Source organism: Pundamilia nyererei, unplaced genomic scaffold, assembly GCF_000239375.1.
Source record: "Pundamilia nyererei isolate P.nyererei 1_Seehausen unplaced genomic scaffold, PunNye1.0 scaffold00004, whole genome shotgun sequence".
NCBI classification, from domain to species: Eukaryota; Metazoa; Chordata; class Actinopteri; order Cichliformes; family Cichlidae; genus Pundamilia; species Pundamilia nyererei.
The window spans coordinates 6755837-6779459 of NW_005187405.1; the positions used below are offsets into that span (position 1 = coordinate 6755837).

Sequence of the window (23623 nt, forward strand, 5' to 3'; positions counted from 1 at the left end):
ACACACACACACACACACACACACACACACACACACACACATATATATATATGAATGAAACCCACCCAATAATCCCTGAATTGCTAATTATTTCTAGTACTAATCAATGATTTCAACAGCAATCACAATATTGGTTTAAAAATAGGTTGTTATGTGAATACAATAGTATTGAAATTCTCTCTTGGCTGTCTATCCTGCTTGCCATGTAAGCTGAGACCCCAGCTCCTACACTCTTGATCCGTTCTGAGCAAACTGAGCTTTTCCTCTTCCTGATATCACCCACTAAAGCCAATAAACATCCCATCAAATATGGCCGGATTAAAAATAAATCATACTTAGAGAATGTACAGTACTTAACACTCTGTAAGAAAGTAAGCTTAATATGCTGAAAGGATCTACTTCTTAGCTGTCTCAAGCTTTCCGTGTCCTCTGTCAGCCACCCACACCTAGCCCTGACTAGAGAATTGGTGTAAATGAATTGGGTTGTGTCTGTCCTTGAGCCATGAAAAAAGGAGTGTAATATCTCAGCAGTCAACCGAAGAGCAATTATGCTCGTGAGCACTTCAGATTTCTCCCTGCTTCTAAATAATGCCAGGTTATACTGGCACCGACTGCTCCCTGAAACAAAAGATAAATAATACAGTGGGGGGAAAAAAAACCCTAACCTTTAGCAAAGTGCTGTAAATATGAAGCATTTTGTTCAAGGCACAAATCTCCTGTCTCTGACCCTTTGAGTGAAGGCCCAGGGTAAGGACGAGCCTGCAAGGTTGTCATATAAAGTAAAGGGCTTTTTTTGGTTTGTGTGTGTGTGTGTGTGTGTGTGTGTGCGTGTGCGTGTGTGTGCGCGCGCGCGCGCGCGGACATGCATGTGCTTGTGTGAAGTACATTACCCGGACAAGCTCTTGTGGGAATGGGCCTCGTGAGTTCTCTGGGACATTGATTGGGGGGATGACCCAGTCTCTCTTCATGCGTTTCAGCTGGCTGTCCATGTTTCGTGGTGGAAATGCTATTTCCTTTAAATCCTTGGACATGACTGGAGGGACAGCGCCTTCCTGCACCTGGCAAAAGCAAATGATTTAGTGATCACATGTATGCGGTCAAGTATGAGCACGTACATTTTTAGCCCTGCCAGCGCACAGCTCTGTGGACGGTAAAGCTTGAAGTTTGAATGCCACAGAAGTTTTTCAACAGTCACTTTACATTATGCAGAGACGGTTTGTACAGAGATTCTTGCATTTTAGACTCCTGATGACTTTAGTGACCTGACTCTACCTCAGACACAAGCATCAGGCGGACAACTGTGGTTAGAACAAATGAATTTGATTCAGTTTAGTTTATATAGCAACAAATCACAACAAGAGTCACTTCAAGGTGTTTTACATTGTAAGGTAAAGATACTACAATAACACAGAAAAACAACCAGATAACCCATTATGAACAAGCACTTGGCAACAGTGGGAAGGAAAAACTCTATTTTAACAGGAAGAAACCTCTGGCAGAACCAGGATCTGGGAACTGAAAAGACCAATTAATGCATGCCAGAAAAATGCGGTACGTTCCCTTCAGGATATAAAAAAGAGCAAGTGATTCTTACACTTTTGTCAAGATGTGCCTTTGCAATTACATGTATTTATTTTATGGGTTAATAGCATTCATTGGCAAACACTAACATGGTGATTTCAGAATATAAGCATGATAAGGAAACACACTACGAGTTCTGGTTGGCTTTAAATGGCAGACGTCTTCTTATGTCCTGATAAAATACACCCACAGAGATAGAGCAGCTTCCATAATGGATCTGCCATCCTCCCTCGGCTGTAATGAATGAGATTTGAAACAAAGGAGGATGGTACCTGAAAGCCAGACACTAAACACACAGATGGCTCAAATTGCCTATGCTGCTCCAGAGACTGAGGAGACTGAAGTAGTGCCAGAGAAAGTTAAAATAACCTTGAACAAAACAAGGCAGAAAGGAAAACAGAAAAACAATATGCGAAATCCGTCAATGTCAATCTATGATAGCTGGAATTTTAATGGAGCTGCCGTGCCCCTTCAAGTATCTCCCCCACTGTTATTTTTATGTAATTAATTAAATGTTGACCGGTCGTGAGGTAGTCAAGTCCTACAAACTACAAAGTACCCTATGCAAACACAGAAATTAATTACCACTTTCTCACCTTTATAACATGACCCATATCCCACACTCCCCCTCCTCTAACATCTGGGGAGCTGTTGCCGAGCTTCCACTAATCATGTTTGAAATCCGATTATACTGCTTTCACACATTGGAAATGCAGAGAGGCAAGCGGACAGATAGTGAGGGAGCATGCTTCAGAAATATCTATTACCCTATTAAAATGGGTGTGAGTGAGAGCAGTAATTATTTGCAACTTGTGTCTGGAATGATGAATGGCATGGTGGGTTTGTTCTGCCCAACGCAAATCTATCTCTGGTACACTGGAGGTCTGTACCAATCCACACTCCGCGAACCCCTCTTCATCTTCCGACTAGGAGTCTACTTCAGAGTGCAGGAGAGTGTTTGGCTGAGTGATGGCCTGAGTGTTTGTGAGTGTGTGGAAAGGATTTCATATGTGTGTGTTTCCCCTTTTAGGAGAAATTCTTCTTTCGGATACTGAAATGTTTTCTCCTCACGGACTGTGGCGGAGCTCAGGTTCTAATGGAGGTCAAGACAGTGGGCGAGTACACACTCATGTTAATGAGGATATTGTTTTGTTGTCATTGATTAAAATGTTTCCCCAAGGCTGGAGCATTCAGGGCACTAATAAAAAAAAAATGTAATCACTGATGTGATTAAGAGATGCGTGATGATTCATGACAATAATTGTGCTAGGGGAAGATAACATAGCCGCTCGTGACCTCGTAAACGTGGAAGATACGGGAAAGTCAATCCCTGATTTCATTACAAGCAAATCAGGTCAAATCCAGCAGCTCTCACCAGATACAGATCAGAGTTCAGATACTGATAATAAAGTTAATCATTTGTATACACATGTATCGACCACGTGAGATTCGGATTTAGCAATGCAGAAACTGCGAAAAGTCTATTTTTACCTGATTATTTAAAAAAAAAAAATTACCTGTGACCACCCAACAACAGTGAGTAATGGTATCATTAAAATCACATATACCTGCAGGAGTCCCTATAGTAAATGACTGTCAGTGGCTAACGATGGTGTTTTGAAAAGCCCACTAAGTTTAATTTCGACCAAGCAGACCACTATGCCTGCAGCACTGATAGTAACTACACAGAACTGTCAGTATTAATTCTAGAAACACACAAAATAACTATTGACTTTTTATCCGTGTTGCTAAACATTTAAAAATGAATACTTCTGGGAGTTTATTTAAGTCCAGTACTGGAATTGAAATTAAAAGAACATTGGTCTTTTGAAAAGAGTTTTGCTTTTCAGAAAATTCAGAAGAGTCTCCAGAAGGCCAATGAAAGTTTTTACTGACTACTTGATTTTAATGAGTACTTACAACAACATCACTGGCTGAAATACAACCCCAAACCATGACAGAAGCTCCACCAGGTTTCACAGATTCCTTTAGATATTCACCTTCCTCTGTATATACTGTCTGAATTTAAATTCCTTTCTCTATACGACCTGTTACCATTGATTTTCAGTCTGGTTCTTGTGTAATTTTGCATAGCTCAGCCTTTTCTCCCAGTTTCCATTCCTTAAGAGTCTATTCTTGATAGGCACCAATAGGCAAGCAGCTAGATAACCCGAAGGACCCGATGTGTCTCTCAGATACTGTGTCAGAAGGATTTTTTTACCATCCTTAAGGGCATGACTTACAGATGCTGTTCATCTGCTGTAGATAGCGTTTAGACCTACTACCGTTACGTTTGTCCTCCACTTGTCCAGAAGGAAAACATCTGGCTCTTTGGGAAAAAAATATGAGGAGTCGCTCAAGTCTTTTATATATTACTGTATATGTCTGCACTGTAAGCAGATATTTCCTAATTGAGTACTTTTTTTTGGAAAATTCCTTTGATCTCCTCCCAACCACAATGTTGACGTAAGAGCACATGGTCATTCAGACTAATTGCAGATGACTGCACAGCACATCCAGAGGAACAGTTAGAGCGGTACACTACAGCTCAGGCAGATGCTCCCCATCTTCCAAAGCACTAAAAGAGGTGTGGCCCCCTTTTGCATGATAAGGCAATAACCTCACAATCACAAGGCATGCTCAGTGAAATCAACTTTATGGGGAGCTATTCGGCATCTGCTCTTGCTACCCACTGACCGTGTTGAGTGTATGTTTGTGCTCCTAGTAAATTGACACATTAACTTTTAATTAGCAAGCATCCATCCAGTCTTTCGGAACACCTGCTACAATTTAGGGAAGTAGTCAACTGTGAATGTGAAGTGCACCTAATAAGTGTAAGTTATTTGATGCAAGGGGAGAATTGACCATTCAACCTTTCTTTATGGCACTAAACATCAATCAGACACTCAACAAACAAGTTAAAAATGTTATAAAAAGGGTTGAGGTGTATTCACCTGCTGCCTGGGCACCAGCGTGACTTGGGCCACCCATTGCTGCTGAGTGGCGGCGTCACTCGCCGTGATCAGCAAAGGTGACACAGGGAGTGTGGAGCGCTGAAGAGTCCTGGCAGCATAGAGGACTCCGTTGGCCTCTATCCGAAAGTCAGATGGGTTGCTGCATTCAAACTGCATCAGACCACCACGGCCACAGCTGACAAACCTCACTGCAAGAGACAGAGACAAATAGATTTGAGTTCAAAATTAGTTTAACTGTAAAACCCCAGAAAATAAAGAAGAAAGAGCTAGGGATATAGACAAAGGAGAAGGAAGACAGGCAGCCAGACAGAAGGTCCACAAAGGTTTTCTGATTCTCCTTCTCATACTCATACATTATTCACTTCAAGCTGTGCCCCAAAGGTATTGCTCAAAACAGGTGCAGCGGAGGAGAAAGATGGAAGGAGGAGGAAAAAATAACTAAAGAAAAAGAGAGGAAGAGTGCCCCTCAAGGGCTATTAATGAAAAGCCCCAAAACCCACAACAATACATTAACAGTGAGATGTATAAATTAGACTAGTCTACATGTTTCCCCGTGTTTAAGAAACTACGAGGCAAGTGCATAAACATGGTTTATTCTGCTAGTTAAATGCTATTTTCTTTCCAGCTAAAGCCATTCCATGCTGCGTTGTCCCCGATGACACACATGGAAGCCTTCTGTGGGGGACTGCAATCCTCGGAAGACAGGTGCGTGTGTTCGTGTGGGCATGTGTGCGAGCGTGTATGAGTATTTATTTTATAGGCGAGTTCACAAAAAACACACCGAGGCGTCAGACAGGTGGACTTTCGAGTCCCACAGGTGCCTCAGTGGCAGTGGTACAACATCGGTTCATGTTACAAGTGAGTGACAGTCCAGCACAACCTATGTAGCTCTTGCAGGTGCGTGCACAAGCCCATACACACAAACATACAGACATACTTCGACACTTAAGAACATCTTTGTGTGATTTCTTTGTGTATGGGTATGTTTCCCCGTTAACCCACCCCACACCCCAAACATCCCACCCCCACCCCATACTTGAAAAACAGATATATCATTTCTATGGCCGCTCTGCTGATGCTGCTTTGAATTATTAAAGCAGATGTGGAATAACTTAACAAAACCCTTGCAGGTGGGTGCCTAATCTTCCTTTGTGCCGCTTCCCTGGGGACTTGCTCATGTCTTCAGAGCATCATCTGCTCTTGGAGAGCATTGAGTTCCTCTGGGTTTTGAGGATGCAGCAGACTTGCTTAAGGTCTACTGGAAATCCCCATAAGCACACCACATCTTGCAACTATTAAATCTCTTGGTGATGACAGAAGCAAGAAGAAAAGAGAAAGAGAGAGAATTAATCAATGAGGTTGCCCGAGGAAAGTTTGAAAATTGGCATGCAGTGGAATCACATATTCATTCTTCAAAATAGGAAGAGAACATCTTTTGCAAGGACCATGCTCTGCATTCCATTACAAGCTTTTCATATCCAACAGTTCAAATAATAAAGATAAAAGTGACAGCACCTTTCTTCCATACTGGAATATACTCTCTATTGACCTTCCCCCTTCTGGTTCAATTACCCATGACCATTTGTTTTCTTCTTGCTGACATCAGATAAATGACCTTCTCCCTCTGAAGGTTTTACCTTAAAGACAGGTACACGCAAACTCAGAGCCTTCAGGCTATCATGATCCAGCCCAAGTCAGCAGCTACTCAGAGGCAGAATACAGAGTAAGAGGCTGTCAAAGTCAAAAGATTCAAAACGCTTCACACTGCGTAAGGTAGGTAGTCTCACACTGCTCTGACTGAAGTGAATTAAGAAATATATAATCCTTTTCTGCAAATGTTCGTAGATTTGATCAAATTAGCTGGTTATTTTGTTGATTAGATAATAACCTGCAATTGCAGGAACAGAGAGGCTAGTGCTTGGTTGATTATTGAAACAAACCCTCCAATATTTTTATCCACCTCTGCATTCTTTCAGCTGTACTAACTAACCATTTCCTCCCCTCCTCATTGTACTGAGTGACACTTCATTCAGGTTTTTGTCAATAAATAGGAATGACATACAAACAATGGTATGTCTAACCATAAAAGGCAATTAATAGACAACAAATGTCTATCTAGCCCAACTGGCTTCTCTCCCGCCCCCCCAAACAATACCTGACATTCATGGCCCCACTTACATATAAATACATCTAGGTGTTGCTCGCTCTCTCAGTTTGGAGGTTCATACCATATATTGCCTCCTATTTTCCATGTTCTGTCCTACTGGCACTTTTAACAATGAGTCTTTTGTAAATGTGTGCAGACATGCACTTGACAGCAGCATTTCCCCCGTGAGTTTTTTTAAGCCCAGGCCTCTTCTTGAGCTGAGCTACAGCTCCTTAACATTGCCTGAAATTTGGCCATCAGGACACCTCTGAGAGGCCCTTCAACAGTCAGGCCCCACAGCAATTGCTACAAAAACTCCCAGCAGGCACAACCATTTCCAATGATAATGAATGTGAATGTCCTGCATGTGTCTATTCATTTATCAGGCTTGCTCTGGTGGCTTATAAAACCAGAGAAATGTGTAGTGTGGCACTGCTGCTTATCTATAGCTAGGTGTGTTGGCTCCCTAAGGTACAGGGTGAAAAGAGGTCTTGGTTGCCACGCCCTAACACACATGTCATCGTGGGCACAACGATGAAGGCTGGAATTGGGCAGAAATGCCGATACAGCATGGGAGGAGGGGGGTGACTGTGGATTGGGGTTAAAAAAGATGGGGGAGCACAAGAGAGAGAGAGAGCTGGGGAAACAGGCATGTCAGCAGAAAGGCCTCTCTGACTAATGCCCTTCACCGGGGCCCAAAATTACCTCCAACTCAATGATCCCATTCACAGCTTAGATGCCATCCCCCCTCTTGCCTGACAACACAAAAACCCCGACTAACCTCTCCATAGTGCAAGAGTGCCTCTCTATTGTCTGATGAGTCACGTGACAACTCCAACTCAGACAGACACAAATAGTTGGAGAGAGAAGGGGTGGGGGTGCGGGGGGTGCACCGAGAGATGCACTTAATTTCAAACATACAATGTGAAGGCTGTGATTTCACGGAAGCAAAGAATATGTTCCACAATCTCATCTTTTGTGCCTGCCTGCCAAATGCATCGGCTGCAAGCGAGCAGGCTGAAAGTCCCTCCTAATGCGCTATAAATGTGACGCGACTGAAACTTCTCGTGTGAGATCATATCAATATGCCATCATTCATTTTATGGGAAGTGAGGTCACTGACAGTTGAGAAATACTCAGCGTAGGTGTTGCATACTGAGGTAAATGCCTCTCTGACCCAGCACTGGTAAATCTGCACCTCTGACAAAATGCATTCCTCACTAATGAATGTGACCACGTTTAGTACAGTGGCCTGCACTGGCAAGGAGACAATGTGATATGAAGCAGAGGCTTCCACTGAATGTGCCGTGAGAGACATCCATGCCAGCACCACTGTTTATAAGATCCCGTTAAACCCCCACTGAAGCTCGCTCTCTTGTACTTCAACTCAAACTGCTGTGATATTAAATTCTAAATTGTTGCAAGATTAGTTGTTGGTTTTTTTCTAATGCTATTACTCTGAAAGTGTATACTACACCTTCAAAGCTGGTAAGTAAACAAACACCACTGTGCAACTTAATACAGCTGTTTTCATATACTGAGCTCATTTGTTATTTTCGAGCCCTCCTATCGATATCTATATCTCTAGCAACATATATGTTTTATAAATTATGCCAAATGATGGCTATTTTGGATTTCTGTACTCAAAAGTACAGAAATGATTGCATCATGCAATATTAAATTCTCATAAAACAACAACTCACTCATTATATTAAAAGCTAAATATTGATTCATTTAAAAGGCACATAGAGGCCCATGGTATGTTTGTGTTTTTCCCCCCCTTTCTTTCAAAAATAGGATATTCTTCAGAGAAACCAACATGTAGCTCAAGCTTGGATCTGGGAATGATGATACTGCCTTTTGCCAGACTAAGCCCTTGAAGGCGTTTTACTAATGCATTGCACTTCAAACGCTCAAAAGCATTCCATGCATTTATAGCTAGGCCTAAAATATGTAAGGGATTTGCATGAAAAATATTGCAGTGTTTATTCTCCGTTCAGTGTCTCCAGCAATTAGGGAAACTAAAGAGGAATTGCATCAGAGCATAAACACATTTAACAAGCATCTGGCTCATTTTCCGAGCTTGATTGCAGTGACCATTCCCCTAGTATTTGGTTCATGCATATGGTTGGAGATCATTTTTTTTTCTCCCTAAAATTGCCACTTCAATTAGGGAATTATGAAGAGGCTCTCAAAAAACACACTGATACTACCTTCCCTTATCACATACACATACATATTAGTGTACACACTGACTGGGGAAGACAATATACAACGCAGGCATGCCTAATCGTTCACACTGGGGTTTTTAAGCTCTCTTGATCTAGCAATCTGGCCCTTAGGAGATGGAAACAAATTTAATTTGTTTTGATGTTCTTTCCTTCTTCTTCTTGTTTTTTTTAAAACTTGCATTAATATCACATTTGTACATTTGGTCATTTTTTCTCTAAGGTACAGCAATCCCATTTATAAACTACTGTACTCAAAGACAATTACAATGCAAGCAAACTACCCACCAGGACAAGAATCATTTCCCTTTTCTCCAGGAGTCTCAACACTTCTCCATAGTCCTGTAGGATACAGTGGTTATATTCCAGCAATGAGCCACAGGGAAACATTACCCCTCTCCACTGGCTGCCCAATGCGAACACATCAACTGCATACTTGGTACATACCCGCTGGGCTCTGACTAGGCTAAAATGCTAATCAAACGCAACCAACCACTTCCTAAAATGATCTTATTCTAGAAGAGAAAAAAGGTGGTTATTTCAAAAGAAAAATGTATGATAGTAGGTCTCTTTTGAATAAGCAATAATTAGCCTTTGAAGATGAGTAATCTCACTGGGTTAGTAGTGAAAGAGGGCAAGCAAAGGAACATCACAATTATGTCCAGGCCTTTGTTGGTAAATGAAACAATCCTGTGTTTTCCAGTACAATGACAGCCGAGCATTGTGTGGATTACCGTGTCAGTGAAACTAAGAACTGATAAGGCTAAGCTGCATCTTTCTGCAGTTATCAGTGCATAGCTACTGGGGTTTTGTCCTGCGAGTTATTGAGACAAGCAGCTTGATACTCAGCCTTTAGTATGCCATCACGCTGACCACATTACTAACGTGTCAATTACGCTTACTCATCACAATCCTTCTGAGGAAAGCTCTGTGACCCTAATGCAAATGCCCGGAGGTAAAGCTGATTGCATTGTTGTTGCATTAATAAGTCAAAAAACAAAACAACTAAAATTAGAATGGTTCTATTAAAAAAAAAAAAAAAAAAAAAAAAAAAACCATAGTTCATAGTTTCCTTCATCTTCAGCACCAAAGAACTATAATTGACACTGAAAAAGTGAACTTATAATTACTGCACACTATGATAAGGCTAAATGTTAGATACACGACCACATATTAAGAACACAGACTTCTATCTCTTAAACAAACGTCTACAATGCAGAGCCTCTCATTTAAACCAAAGTTCAGCGAAATGGGTTGTTTAAGTTTTCAATTCATGTCTGTAATAACTAACCTTTGACCTTATTGTCATTCTTGAGTCATCACCACAACTTACTTCTCCTTATAGGTACTAGCAATAGTCATTTTTTTCAATCAACAAAGGCTTTGATGACGAAGAACAGAGGATAGAAAAAGGAAGAGGGGTTAAAAAAATTAATATAAAAGGATAAACAATTTGGTCGAGGTTGACTGAGACACTGAGAAACGTTTTTGGAAATCAGATTGTGAGTAATAAGCCTAATACGCCATTTTAGGTGTTCACATGCATTAGCTTTTATTGTTTCTCTATTACAGAGGTCATTCTCTTGTGACCATACACTGCAGTAATACACAATCTAACAAATGCTCCACTGCACTCTGCATCTATCACTACTACGCCAATGTGTTGCTACGGCGCTGCTGCGTCGCATGCTTTTTCAGCTGAACAGAAAATTAATGGATCCCCGAGGCTCTGGTTGGGTGAGATATAACCATAAATATTAAACATCAGATATTGATTGCTTTCATTTATGTATCTGCTGCTATGAACTACGCAAGAACTTCAAATAAATCTTTAGGTGAGATAACTTTATCCGTTTTATTATTTTCACTTTTTTAGATTTCTTTAGATTTTGACAGACACAATTAAGATACTGTACTATTAAACCTATTAGTGAATAAGCTAAAAGAGCGAGTGGTATACAGCTTTAATTTGGTGGTTAATATTCAAAAGAGAAAAGTATAAAAGTAATGCAGTCTATTACTGAATCAGCTTATCACTATGAGCCCCGTGTCTCGGGTTTCAAGCTGAGCTGTTATTTTCTGAAGAGGCTGATCACGAGGGCCAGGCACTAAAACTGCCTTAGTGCAGCCTGTAATGTGACATTATTAGGGTCTTTTGATCTCAAAGGCACAGACTCAAAGCTATTTAATTCTTCCCCTTGATCATTCATGTCAAAACACCATCATAAAAATCAAAGAGACAAAAAAATGTAGTAGTGGCCAGTGATGAGATAACCTCTGCTGGCATGTTCAGGCTTCAGGTCTTTGAAAGATTGTTTTAATCATACCAACAAATTGGTTCCTGTCACCATTTGTTTCTGAGAGACGAAACAAAGAAATTAGCCGCAATGTTAAAACCACTGACGGGAGACAACGGCGGCCATCGTCTCGTCACAATGCAGTTTGTGAAATAAGAAATAAGAATCCGATAAGTAAGACGTCTTCGCATACACACTTAGTTGTGCAGGGAGTTAAAAAGCTAGAAAGGACTTTTACTCGGAGACAACAAACCACACTGTTAATTAAAACTTTGATTTGGACTGGACCGAGGTTGTGCAAATGAATGTTCAAGACAAGGCTATTTCCCAGCAGATTGACTGCAATTTTGATAATATTACCAGTTGTTTATTAGAATGTGATTAACTTCTGACAAATTGCCTAACCTCTCTATGTCAAGTAATGACATGGAGTTCATTTAATATAGAAAATCAGTGGACCTCGATGCTGAGACGCCTGCTTTTCAGACACTGCATGCATACTTATAGATTAATAATACTGTGTTTTAATATAGTTTTATAGGTGGCGATACACAACCAACATGAATGTCTACCCTTTTAGACGTGCGCACCATTCAGTTATTTTAAACGGAATATGTGACCTTTGACTTCTGAACGAGCTAGATCCCACTCGGCATTGTTGCCACATTGATAATATTCACCAATATTAACTTTGTGCTAGGGATGGGCGATATGGCCTAAAATCCATATCGCGATATAATTTGAAGCATGTGCGGTCACGATATATATCACGATATATTCTTTTCTTCTGTATAACGTATTTTCCACACTAAAAATCCTTTAATTTTCTCAAAAATCGAGAGTGTGCCTTATGTATGAATTCTGGTTGTGCTTACTGACCTCAAACCGATTTTGGCGTGCAGAAATCAGTTAAAAATTGTTTTAGTACAACTTTGGTAAGCTGCACAGCTTGATGGATTGTCAGAGCATTACAGCTGCCGTAGTGAGGAGCTTTGCAGAGTAATCTGGGTCCAAAACTCCGTCAGATTAAGGTCCAAAAGTCAAACGAACACTAAGAGTTAAAAACGGTCTAAATTCTTTCATCTTTAATTAAATCATCAGCGTTGCTGCTTTATCGGGTGTAACAATTAAGCTTTACATCCATGCATCCATGAAAACAGAATTTATTAAATTTAACGGAGTTAGAAGTTAACAGGAAGTTAGCTCGCTAGTTTCCACCTAAACATGACATACCATGTTCTGACTGAGAGATTTTTGAAACTAATTAAAACGTACAGCTCTGCTACCACTTCCAACATAAATGAAGACAGAAAACTAAACAGCAGTGACATTTGCAGGGTTACTGAAGTTGGACTGCCTGGTATATAATGTTGTGCTACGTGATTGCTAGCGACACAGATGAACGCCAACTCTTTTTCCCCACTGGATAAAAGTTAACGTGATGGATTCTGGTGGTTAGAGACAAATGCAATCGCATAGCAGGATGCTATACACGGGCCAAACTTTAGTCAGGAGAACAACTGAGATTATTCATCCACAATACGAGGTTAGTTATTAATATACTGCAACAACATGGGAATAGAACAGCTGCGAGAGAATTCAACATTAATGAATCAATGTTACGGAAGTGGAGGAAGGGCAGTTCTCGGCTCTTTGCTATGACTGTCGCCTGCCATAATTTGCAGATGATAATGGTTTTAGCCGCTGTGATGCTTTCGACCAAAACAGGCGCAGCTTGATGACATCATCAGCATGCGCTATCGCGATAGAGCGATATAGTCAAAATCTCTATCGTTGGCCAAATTTATATCGTTTCTATCGTATATCGTTTATATGGCCCACCCCTACTTTGTGCCATTGATGATAAATGAAAAGTTTAAAAACTAAAGACAAGATGGAAGAAACACCCTTCATGTTATGAGTGCTAATGTTGCACCAGAACCAAGAAGGCACTCTGGAACTTCTCTGATAGCAATGCACATTCGGAAAGCTGCATATAATCTGAGTCTGAATCCAAGGTAACTACAAATAACTAGATATAACAGATAGTGAAACGCTTGTGTTTTGTGTGTCTGACAGAAAAAAGAAAGATATATCAGAATATTGGCTTTTTAAAACACCAAACATTAGTATCGGCCTTAAAAATCTTATACTGGCAAAGCCAATGCTGGTCATTTTTATGTGAAAGCTCCAATACAAGTCTTTCTAGATTGAAGTATCAATTCTATGGTAAGAAAATATGATATTGCACATATGTGACAGTTCTCTCTGTCCCAGGTATGTCTAAGTGCATATTAACATGAAAATGACCAATGCCTGTGTGATGACAGGAGCGTGGTGAAGCAATCTTACGTTTCCCGTGTCTGCAAAGAGCCTAACAAAATGGAATGAATAATACTTCGATTCAGAAGCACTACTTCCCATCTGTTTGTTGACTCATAATTGCACATTTACAAGTGAGTGGAAGTCAAGCAGACTTTTAAAGTGGGTGGAATAAAAAAAACAACATCCTGTATACTGGAAAACAACAGTAGAAAAATGTACAAGGCATAATAGGGAAGCCAGGTTTATTTCTGTGTGCACCATACATACAAAGGAATTTGATTTCTTTCACCTTCTTTCAGCTTTTTTTCCCTGGATGTGTTTTCGTGCTTGACTAATCTCAAGCACAAATGGCATCCTAAAGTCGACCCGATGTTTCTTTTTTTAGCTTTGCTTTTTGTGTAAGGACAGAATAGGACATTTAGGGGTTTTTTGGAGTGCAGGGAGATCAAATGTCTCCCAAGCATTTGCAGAAATGCCCATTATAGCTTCAACTTATGCTGAGAGCTAATCCACCATGATCAACTCCAGTTCAAGGACTGATTCTGAATATAAAGTACATATCTTTATTTTAACAATTTTCTCAGCAATGATGACTCAATATTAATCAACAAAAAAGTGATAGCTAATAAAAAAAAGGCTGCATTTTTTTTCATTACAACGTCTCTGCCTTCACGGGGAATAAAGCCTGTGCCTACTTTGCATAGCTCTGTTGTCAATCAAACCCATGCAAATGACTAGTTCAGGTAAAGACTGTTACAGTCCACTGCATCCAATTACAAACCTAACCACACACACAAACATGTCATTTTTGTTCACTTTTTTGATTTTTCTTCTTAAGATTCACACCAAAAAAAAAGTATGCTTACACATTCTCACATATACTGTTTCCCTTTATCCATGTGCATGCTCACAACAGTCCAGCGCAGCAAGTTGGGGGATTTTATACAACAGAGAGTGCCTGTAAATGGATGGATATGATTTACTTACCTGCAGAATATCATGTAAAATAAAAGCTGTTGGGGGAAAAAAATGCGTGGGGATATGGGACCAGTTCCGGGGCCATTATGTCACGTATAGCACAGTCACAAGTTCATGCTGAGCTTTCGAGAACAAAGCTAATGGAATTCCTGCTTCTCTGCCTTTGCTGTGTAGAAGTCAGGGCACAGGGAGAAACAAGGAGAATGCATGTGAATCTGCTTTGGCTGGGAAACAAAGCAGCAGACAAAGGAAGATGAGGCTGACAGCTTCTGGAGTAGACTATTGTATTGTAAGATCGAGGCTGCTTCTGCATCTCTCTCGAAGAAAGAAAGATGAATTACTGAGTCATCCACACAGGAAAAAAAATACGTATGCATCAATATAAACTGTAAAAAAAATATGCATTAATCAGCTGAAATGTTGCTATAGGGATGGAATGTGGATTTTTACATTTCAAAGCAAAAATATTAGAGTAGGAGAAAAGGAGCTGAGAGAAAAAAAAAATCACTCTGCCAAAAAGGCCACAAGGACATTTAAATGCTTCCCTTTCAACCTAAACAAAGCAAATGAGTCATCGTGGTAGGCAGACCATTACAGTCACAGCTACCAACCATTATCCTCATTTTACTCACTTGCCCTATGCCACACACCATGAGACACTTGGAAATCTCTCTCTCCCTCGCTCTCCGAAACCCTTTCACGTGAACAAAAACAAAGCAACGTGATTTTGAAAATCTCGGCACTGTGGAGTTAGCGTGCATCTTCTGAAACGCTGGGTAGAAGAGACAACGTAAAAACAAAAATTAACCATCAAAACAATGACAGGAAGAGAAAAAAAATCCTGTAAGGACCGAAATTCTTCAAAGACAGGGATTACTGCCACTGCCAATATACAGAGTGTGCACGTTTGCAATTGGTACATTTGAATCAATACGTGTCAAATTCTGCTTGAAACACAATTAGCCCGTGTTTAAAGAAAAAGACGGAAAATACACAGAAGGAAGATTAAAGGTAAGTCCAATGTTCCCCTCAAAAGCTTGCACGTCAACACATGACAGCTTGTTATTTGCTGCACCAGTCGAAGAAAGCAAACAGCGAGGAAACCATGCATTTGTATGAATTTACAAACAGTGTCTTAGTGTGTCAACTGAGCTTATCCTTTTGCACTGTTTCTTTTGGTTCCTGGGGATATCAAGCCACAACTGAGATGGTGAATGCGTGCAACTTCTTTTGACCTGACTGAACCTTCGCACCCCCACACTCAGTTTGAGCTCAAAGAGATCAGCTAAGTGGAATGGAGTGGAGTGTGGGGGTGGTTGGGTGCTGTTATTCTACGGCTGCATCAGCCACAAGCCTTTACTGCGAGGCAATTAACATCCATCTCAAATCTTTATCTCAAAGCTGAATTTAAGTTTATTTGAGTTAGAATATAGAGGATGAAAATAAAAAAACTTGGATCAAACACACACTTAGATCAAAGCGGATAAAAAAGGTGCAGGAAGAAGAAAATCTTAGAAACCTGTCCTTTGTGCGAACAAGGAGTTTAAAATAAGGCAATTTACAAGAGCAAAATGACTGTGTGGATGCAAATATACATTTGGGCATTAACAAACATGCACAAAAACAAGCAGGTGACAGCATAATTCATACACTGACAAGATCAAAAACAGAAGAGAAGCAAAAAAAAAAAGCACGACAACCTTAAAATGAGCTGCCGAACTGGCCATTTTCTACAAATCCCGAAAGACACAGATCATCTGACTCATACTGTGCAACAAGCTTTTTATTGGCGATTCCACAGTTTCATTACATCAGTGGAAATACACCTCTGTTTTAAAGTAGTCTGCCAAAAGTTTACTTTAAAATGAACTTCTCTGTGGAGAAACAGTTTCTTGGCGTGATCTCTTGAACTGATTTTGTGTATTAGTCAAAGTGTCGTTTTCTGTAATGCTGTAATTGTTTTAAATGGATATTAAAAAGATTAAAGAAAAATATGTGGCGATCGTGCAGATATTTAACTCTTTCTAATATAGCAATTTTTTTTAAATTGTTGATTTTTAAAATATGATTTGCAAGCAAACCACCCAAGCAATGCTGCCACCAGTTGTTTGTCTCATTTAAGTAGAAAGTCGGTATGTTGCGCGCAAGCGGTTTGGGTAGAATTCAGAATTTATTGAATTTTTTTTTTTTTTTTTGGTCTTTATTGCAGACGTTTAGCCTCTGTCGCTCAATGTGGCACCAATTTGTAAAAGAGACACATCTTTCTGTTGGAGCTGCTCACTTTCATATGCATGACTTTTTCTCTTTTTTTTCTGGGCAGAAGCAATTTAACACAATCCAGTCTAGAAAATTGACATGCTGCATTGGAGTCTTCACATTATTCAGCAAGAGCAAGATTAAACCTACCAAAAAAAAAAAAAAAAAGAGTCTAATTCAAAAAAAGTTTTCCATTCCAAAAAGCCTGTTGATCAGACAACGTGTGCCCATTTTAACAACGTGTAGACATGAAGACGTGTACGCTTCCACAGTTTCCTCCCCCTACTGTGCGCAAAAAAATCTGTTTTGCAAATCACAGATATGAATTCATATTCGAAGTCCCTCCGTGGTAACAGTTGCTCGGTGCAAATGCAACATCAGGTGTGAACAATTAGTCCTGGCATCGGTCCAGCACAAGGAAGTGTCTCCTCTCACAAGCATTATCCATGTTAGGGGAACAGTTGAACATTAACATGTGGGGAGCATGTCTGTGAACTGGACTCTGTGAGACGAGAGCCCTCTTTTTTCTTTTTTTTTTTACTCCCATGCAATCAGCTGAACTAAGTGGGTTAAAAAAAAAAAAGAATCTGTGCAGCTGTGCTTTATTACACACACAATGACTCCCAGATTAGGGAAGCTGGAAGTAGCGAGGAAGGGAATAGATGATCAAGGGAGAGGAGGAAAGGGAGCTACAAACACATCTGTCCTCAGTTTGTCTGCAGCTAAAACACCACACCGCAAGCACGGCCATGTACAAATCTGTCTTCGCTTGGAAAGGCCGCCTGCGGAAATGTTTCCAGACCTCGGGTTTTTAATACGAGGACTCGTGGGAATACTCTGTTGCCTCATGGTGATAGCGATGTTCGTCAGGGTCACACTAACATCGAGAGCGGTGGCACAAACAAGCAGGTGGCACAAACATGTGAATCACTGCAGACAGCTCCTCACACCGCCGGCCAGTCTCTGCATGTGTATCACATATCGTTGCCCAGAGTTTTACAGCGAATGACGAGCGCTGTTTCCCTGCTTTTTTTCCTTCATGCGCCCATTATTTAAAAGTAAGGGAAAAAGCAGCCTGATTTGTCAGCACAATTCTTTTGTTTGGGCTTTTTCTTTCTTATTTCTGTGCGTTGCAAATGTGAAATATGGTTTTCAAACTTTAAGCATGCAATGCTGCCTCCACGTGAGTCACGCTAACAGACCCGGAGACACAGAGAGCGAGATACATAGAGGAGAGGGAGAGAAGAGAGGTGCTATGTTTGGTTGGTGCTGTCCGATTATTCTGCTTCACTGGAACCTCTCGGGCAGGAAAAAAATAAAAAATAAATAAATTTTAAAAATGCCGGTTTACAGAGTGTTATACCAGCCGAGGCAAGATTCACCAAGAAAACATCCCGCTGTCATTAGAGCTTACTGAAAAGCCTTTCTATCTCCCTTAGAAGAGCTTACGCATAGAAAGTGATTAAACATCAAACCACACTGTTGCACCCTAATCCAACGCCAAATTCCTGATGTGTTCCGCTGTTTGTCTTGCTTTCTTCCTTTATGTATTCATTTGAAAAGACAAACTAATACACATTGAATCCTGTGCTTGAGAAGTTCTGGTAAGACTTTTTTAAAGGAGAATTACAACTTACTTAACAAAAAAGGTATTCTTTTGGGGGTGTTTTTTGGTTTTGTTTATTAAGAACACTGGTCCACTTTTTCATTACTTGGAAAAGGCCAAAGTCGGATCACGTTGGCAGGAACTGGCCAGCAGGCACATGACGCGGGCGCGATACAGCACTGCTTCTTTGTTGGAAATATGTGTCGGAATTAAATTGTTCCAGGTGGGGTCCTGTTTTCTTTAAAACTCCTCCGATAGGCCTGCAGGTACGAGAATAGCAGTTCTCAAGACTGAAAATTGATCCTACTTTTTAAAGCACATGAGCAGACCAAGAGGAGTGATGGGGTTGCATCTCGTGGTGTGTGGCTGATTTTATTGCTCGCACTGTTTCTCATCTAGGGCTGTTCTCCTCAATTATCCACATGCCTCTGATTCACTGGAGTGGGCACAGGAATTAAGTTTTTTTCTTTTATTTTTTTTTACGAGTTTAATCTCATTACTTTCATTGGCTGATAACACTCTCTGGTAGAAGTAAGCTTATTATTTATTGTTTTGAACAAAGTATCTGCGCAAAATGTGTGACCACCCTCGGATGAATACAGGGATTCGGACAAGCAGTCCAGGGGTGATAACAATAAACTTTTATTTATTTTTTCATATCTTATGTGGTCGGGGTATGGCACAGCTGCTTATGAACTAATATGATCTCCTGTGCTACTCAATTTTCTCTAGGACCACACAGGACAGATGCGGCAATATACATGGACACTCAAGATGTACAGCCTAATAACTCATATTATATGAATTCAATAGCACATGTCTATGGCGCTGCATGGTTGTTGATAGGAGCACTAAAACAAACTTTAATAGCTCAGTTTGTTAGGCCCGCTAATGATCAGCAGTGATGACATTTGAGCTGTAACTCACTGTCCATCTCCACCTCAATGCCAGAGCAGACTATAATTCTCATTCTAACACTATACATGGGTGTCGAAGAGATGCTCCACCAAAGCAGAGCACGCATAAATAACTTTCTGCTGACATTTTTACAGTCTCAACAGCTCTGTGACGTCACCACAGTCTTTGTGGAGCCCTAAAGCTCACCACAGTATCTGATTCACCAGCTCTTGTTTTTGAACGAAAGCAGAACACTGGATACTTTGGAAGGTTATTCATCAGCATGCGAATTGGCATCTGCGGGCAAAAAAAAATTTGTTAGCAAAGGTAGGGCTTTGGCAATGCAGCAAAATACAGCAAACATGTCATGCTATGAGATCACAGACTGCTGGCCAGCTGTGTCTGTTGATGCAGTGGAAACCTTTTAAGCTCCTGCAGCATATGGTTTGAATCATGCACATCAGAGTCAGACTGAGTTTTTAAAAACAAGCAAAAGGTCCCGCATATTTGCAAATGCTGAATTAATTAAAAAAACTGAAGAACAAATTTCAAATGGATCTTGATGTGCAGAAATGCTGACAGCGTACTTGTGTTACCAAAAGAAAAACACTTAGCCGGCTGTTTCATGGGCGTCCAGCAAATGTTTTAAATTAAAATCTAGATAGCTATTGACAGTGAGCATCGCTCGGTTTGACCCTTTAAGCAGCAACATGCATTTTCCACCTCTAAAAATACTTTTAAGCTGGAACAGCTCAGGTGAAATCAGACTGGTTCAAATTAAATACTGTAAACCGCAAACTCTTTCTATCAGCACAGGAAAGCATTGTGCGTGTAGCCATAACATGCTAGACTACAGGCTACAATGCCCGCCATCGCCTGCACATTTTCAGTAGTAGACACACATTAACAACAACTGCCAATCACGCAGATGCAAAACTTTAGTTTATTGAGTGCGAAGGCCGTCCTTTCTTTGAAAGGCATTATGCTGTTTTTCAAGCGCATTACTGCACTGAGAGAAAAGAAAATCAACATAAAAGCAGAGAATAAAAAGACAACACTGAGAACCATTGAGTCCAGCTGTGTAACTTGCATTACTAAAGTGTCAACCAGGGGGCTGTTAAAATCATTAACACTGCACACAAAAGGCAGGAGGGGAAGAGCAACAGGATTTTTTTAATGACTGATTAAACAAACACAGCAAAATAGTAACTGATGAGTCGCTTATTGAAGACATTCAAAACTACTTTGGAGTATGACATCGGCCTAATGGGTCAGCTCCTTTTTCTAAATACATCAGGCGCTTTTATACCCCTTTTTTCTCATACAATTCAGCTTTATATAGAGAGAGAGATATCAATTAAAATTCTTGAACAGTGGAGACAGTCAGTTGTTATTATGTTTATTCCCCTTGTAGCTGACAAAATGGTCTCCTTGGTGCGAAATCTAAAACCTCTAAGGCCAGAAACGGTTAGTTGATATACTCGGATACAGTCTGGGAAAGGGCGTTGTCCATGAACCTCAGCGCGTTGCTTCATCTTACATTACACATCCCCCCCACCATCCTTTGTGCACAGGGACAATAACAGCATTTGAGCGGAGGGCATCGGAGGGATGTCGAGGGGAGATCCAGTTACCTTCCCAACCACTACCTTAGCAACATACGGAAGAAGTTCAGTTGCATGACAACAGGTATAGCTTACTTTATGTGTATCTGTGCTACTTCACAGCTCGAGGGGCTTTTTGTCCAGCAATTTTTACCAAAAAAAACCCCAAAAGCCCTGCAAAAATCCAGTGACAAATGTATAATAACTACTTTAACATGCAAGCAAGTATATGGCTTATCAGCAAACTCACAAAAATCAAAGCACTAACGCACTAACGCTCCTTGTGTTTGTAGAAATCTAATAGTATCACCTCTCTCATTTGTGCACTCATTTACATAATGTGGGTGTAGAGAGGTCAAAGATCACCCCCATAACAAATCCCTTTCAGGAAGAACACACAATGGGCAGGAGCTGAATGCTTTGAGCCTAGCAGCAAAGGGGAAAGTAGCTCCTCCCTCGGCGCTGCGTTCCTTCAGCTCTCTCTATTATAACCCCTTATATTAACCATTTGAAAAGTATCTTACATGCTGCATTGTAACCTGAAGCAGTCCGTTGCATATTACTTTTTGGCCAAACAAGAAGAGCAGAGGGAACGAGACAGCAAGACGTGCTACAAAGGCATTGTGAAGCAAAGAGAAAGAGGAGGGGGTAAAAGTAGTCCTCTGCTTGTAGGTGTTTTATTGTATCCTGGCCCATTGCAGAAACTGCAGGGCTTCTTTCAGCTGTCACATTAAAAGACCCATCCATCAGAAAAAGAGCAGACACTTTCCACTGTGCTGGCCAACACTTTTTAAACCAGCTAGTGTGAATAAGATTTCCATTGGCACTCATTATAGCCAGCATACAGGCAAGGCTAACATTCCACTGAAAGAAAACAATTAAATTATAGACATGGTGAGTGGGGGATTGTTGCACACTAAACAAGCATAGCGGAGACTTGACTTTCTCCAGAATACAACCCACCTAAAAATGTAGGTTCATTCAGCACTGTCGTTAGCGCACGGCGTAATAAGAGCTAGAAATACGATTTCATCCTCAAGTTAGTCTGAGGGCGGCTGCTTCGGAAACCTAACAATTAAATATCGTGACTTCTGTCAAAATAACAGCAGACGCATTAAAGTGTCAGCAGCTGCGATGTTTGAAGATAATGTGTTGCGTTTCGAGCTGGTGTTTTTATGCGAAAGGAGGTTAACGTGACAGCTGTAGCAACCCGGGATAACGGGAAGACCTGTAAGCACAAACATTTGCCTTTTGACCTCACTGGAATCCACATTAGGAGGTCATCTGCATCATAGATCCCCTCACCCCCACCCCTTGCAGATCAATGGCAGCTGTGAAGTGCATTTTATAGGCCAAACAAAAACCAGAGTTAGGATTTTATTAGCGCTTACAACAAATTACATTTTTATTCTCATCGCAATACGAACAAAAGTAGAAATTTTACTTTATTTACGTGCGGCATGGATTTACACTCAGCTTTCAAAAACTACATAATGTTCAATAAAAGTTTGAATATAATTAGTCCATTAATTATTAAGTGAGCATAGGCTAATCCTTGTTTGAGATCCTTGTTAGCAGTATTGCATATTGATCCAGATATACGCAGAAGCTCTAAAACAGATATACATACTTCAGTATTTACTTTGAGCCATATTGTCATTGCTAAAAATATACAAAGCTAACTAACGCTTGGGAGTCACCTCAAATCGTGCCAGTTTATTGTCTAAAGCGGGGGTTTGATGTTGTCGTGCATGAACAATATGACAGTAACACTATGCCTGACTGTGCGCCTGGAGTAAATTAAATTACCATCCATCTCATGACATGGTTTCACAGAACCAAGTACACATTTGCATATATTTACTAAGAAAGAGACAATAATAGACAAATGATGTGAGTGGTAATATGAGAAGCCTCCTTTTTGTACCACAAATCCATCAGGTTATCATCACCGGGATCGTTTGTTTTCTTCCATGAAATACTAAAATGTCTGATGTTGTCCTTGCAAATGTCTCTTTCAATCCAGTCAGAGTCTTCTGCTCAAATAGACCAGTGGGAGCTGAGCTTTTAAGATCCATGTAGCATATGGAACACACTAAACTGAGAGGGAGTGGCGCCCATGGGTTAGATTTAAACATGGACAGACAGCTGGTGCTGTGAGCTAAGACAGCAGAGAATTTGTATGGAATTCAATTCCTCCTCTTTTACGGCTGTGGAATTGTGGGCAAATTGTGAAGCTCCTCTGTTAAGAACATTAAAGGGTTTTTTATGAGCCTGCTTGCAGAGAATGGGTCATTTTAATGAGGGGGTAATGTCCAGTCCATGCTCCTCGTCGCTTTAACTGCACGCTGCCTCAAAGCACACGTTGGACCTTCAGCCACATCAGGGACATCTGGCCCCTCCATCTACAAACATGGCCCTTAATGGGCAATTACAAAGTCCAGAGTCTGGGAATATGCTTCGATTTATAGTTCCAATGCATCCAAACCCAGAATCCTCTGTCTATCATGACCACATTAGGTTACATGAGACAGGAGGCCCATCAGACCTAATAAGCCTTATCCTTTCCAGAAGATGGCCATTAAACTCCCTCCTACTATGCCAGCACAGCCATCAGCACCCAGTCTAGTAAATTAAACAAATGAATGGCGTCCCCAGTATTACAATTAAAGCATTGAATAACATCAAACAATGAAGCTCATTGACGATCTACACTCCATGAAGAGAATT

The 23623-nt window shown here is 40.6% G+C and overlaps 1 protein-coding gene across 1 annotated transcript in view; it reads right to left on the minus strand.

The window, feature by feature from the left end:
• The window catches only part of cdh2 (cadherin 2, type 1, N-cadherin (neuronal)), a 60133-nt gene that overhangs the window by 18760 nt on the left and 17750 nt on the right, over positions 1-23623 (minus strand). Inside the window, exons 3-4 of the mRNA XM_005721386.2 lie at positions 4536-4744; positions 891-1058 (exon numbers count right to left, since the gene is read on the minus strand). Of these exons, the coding sequence (XP_005721443.1) occupies positions 891-1058; positions 4536-4744 (377 nt within the window). The remainder of the gene's footprint in view (positions 1-890; positions 1059-4535; positions 4745-23623) is intronic.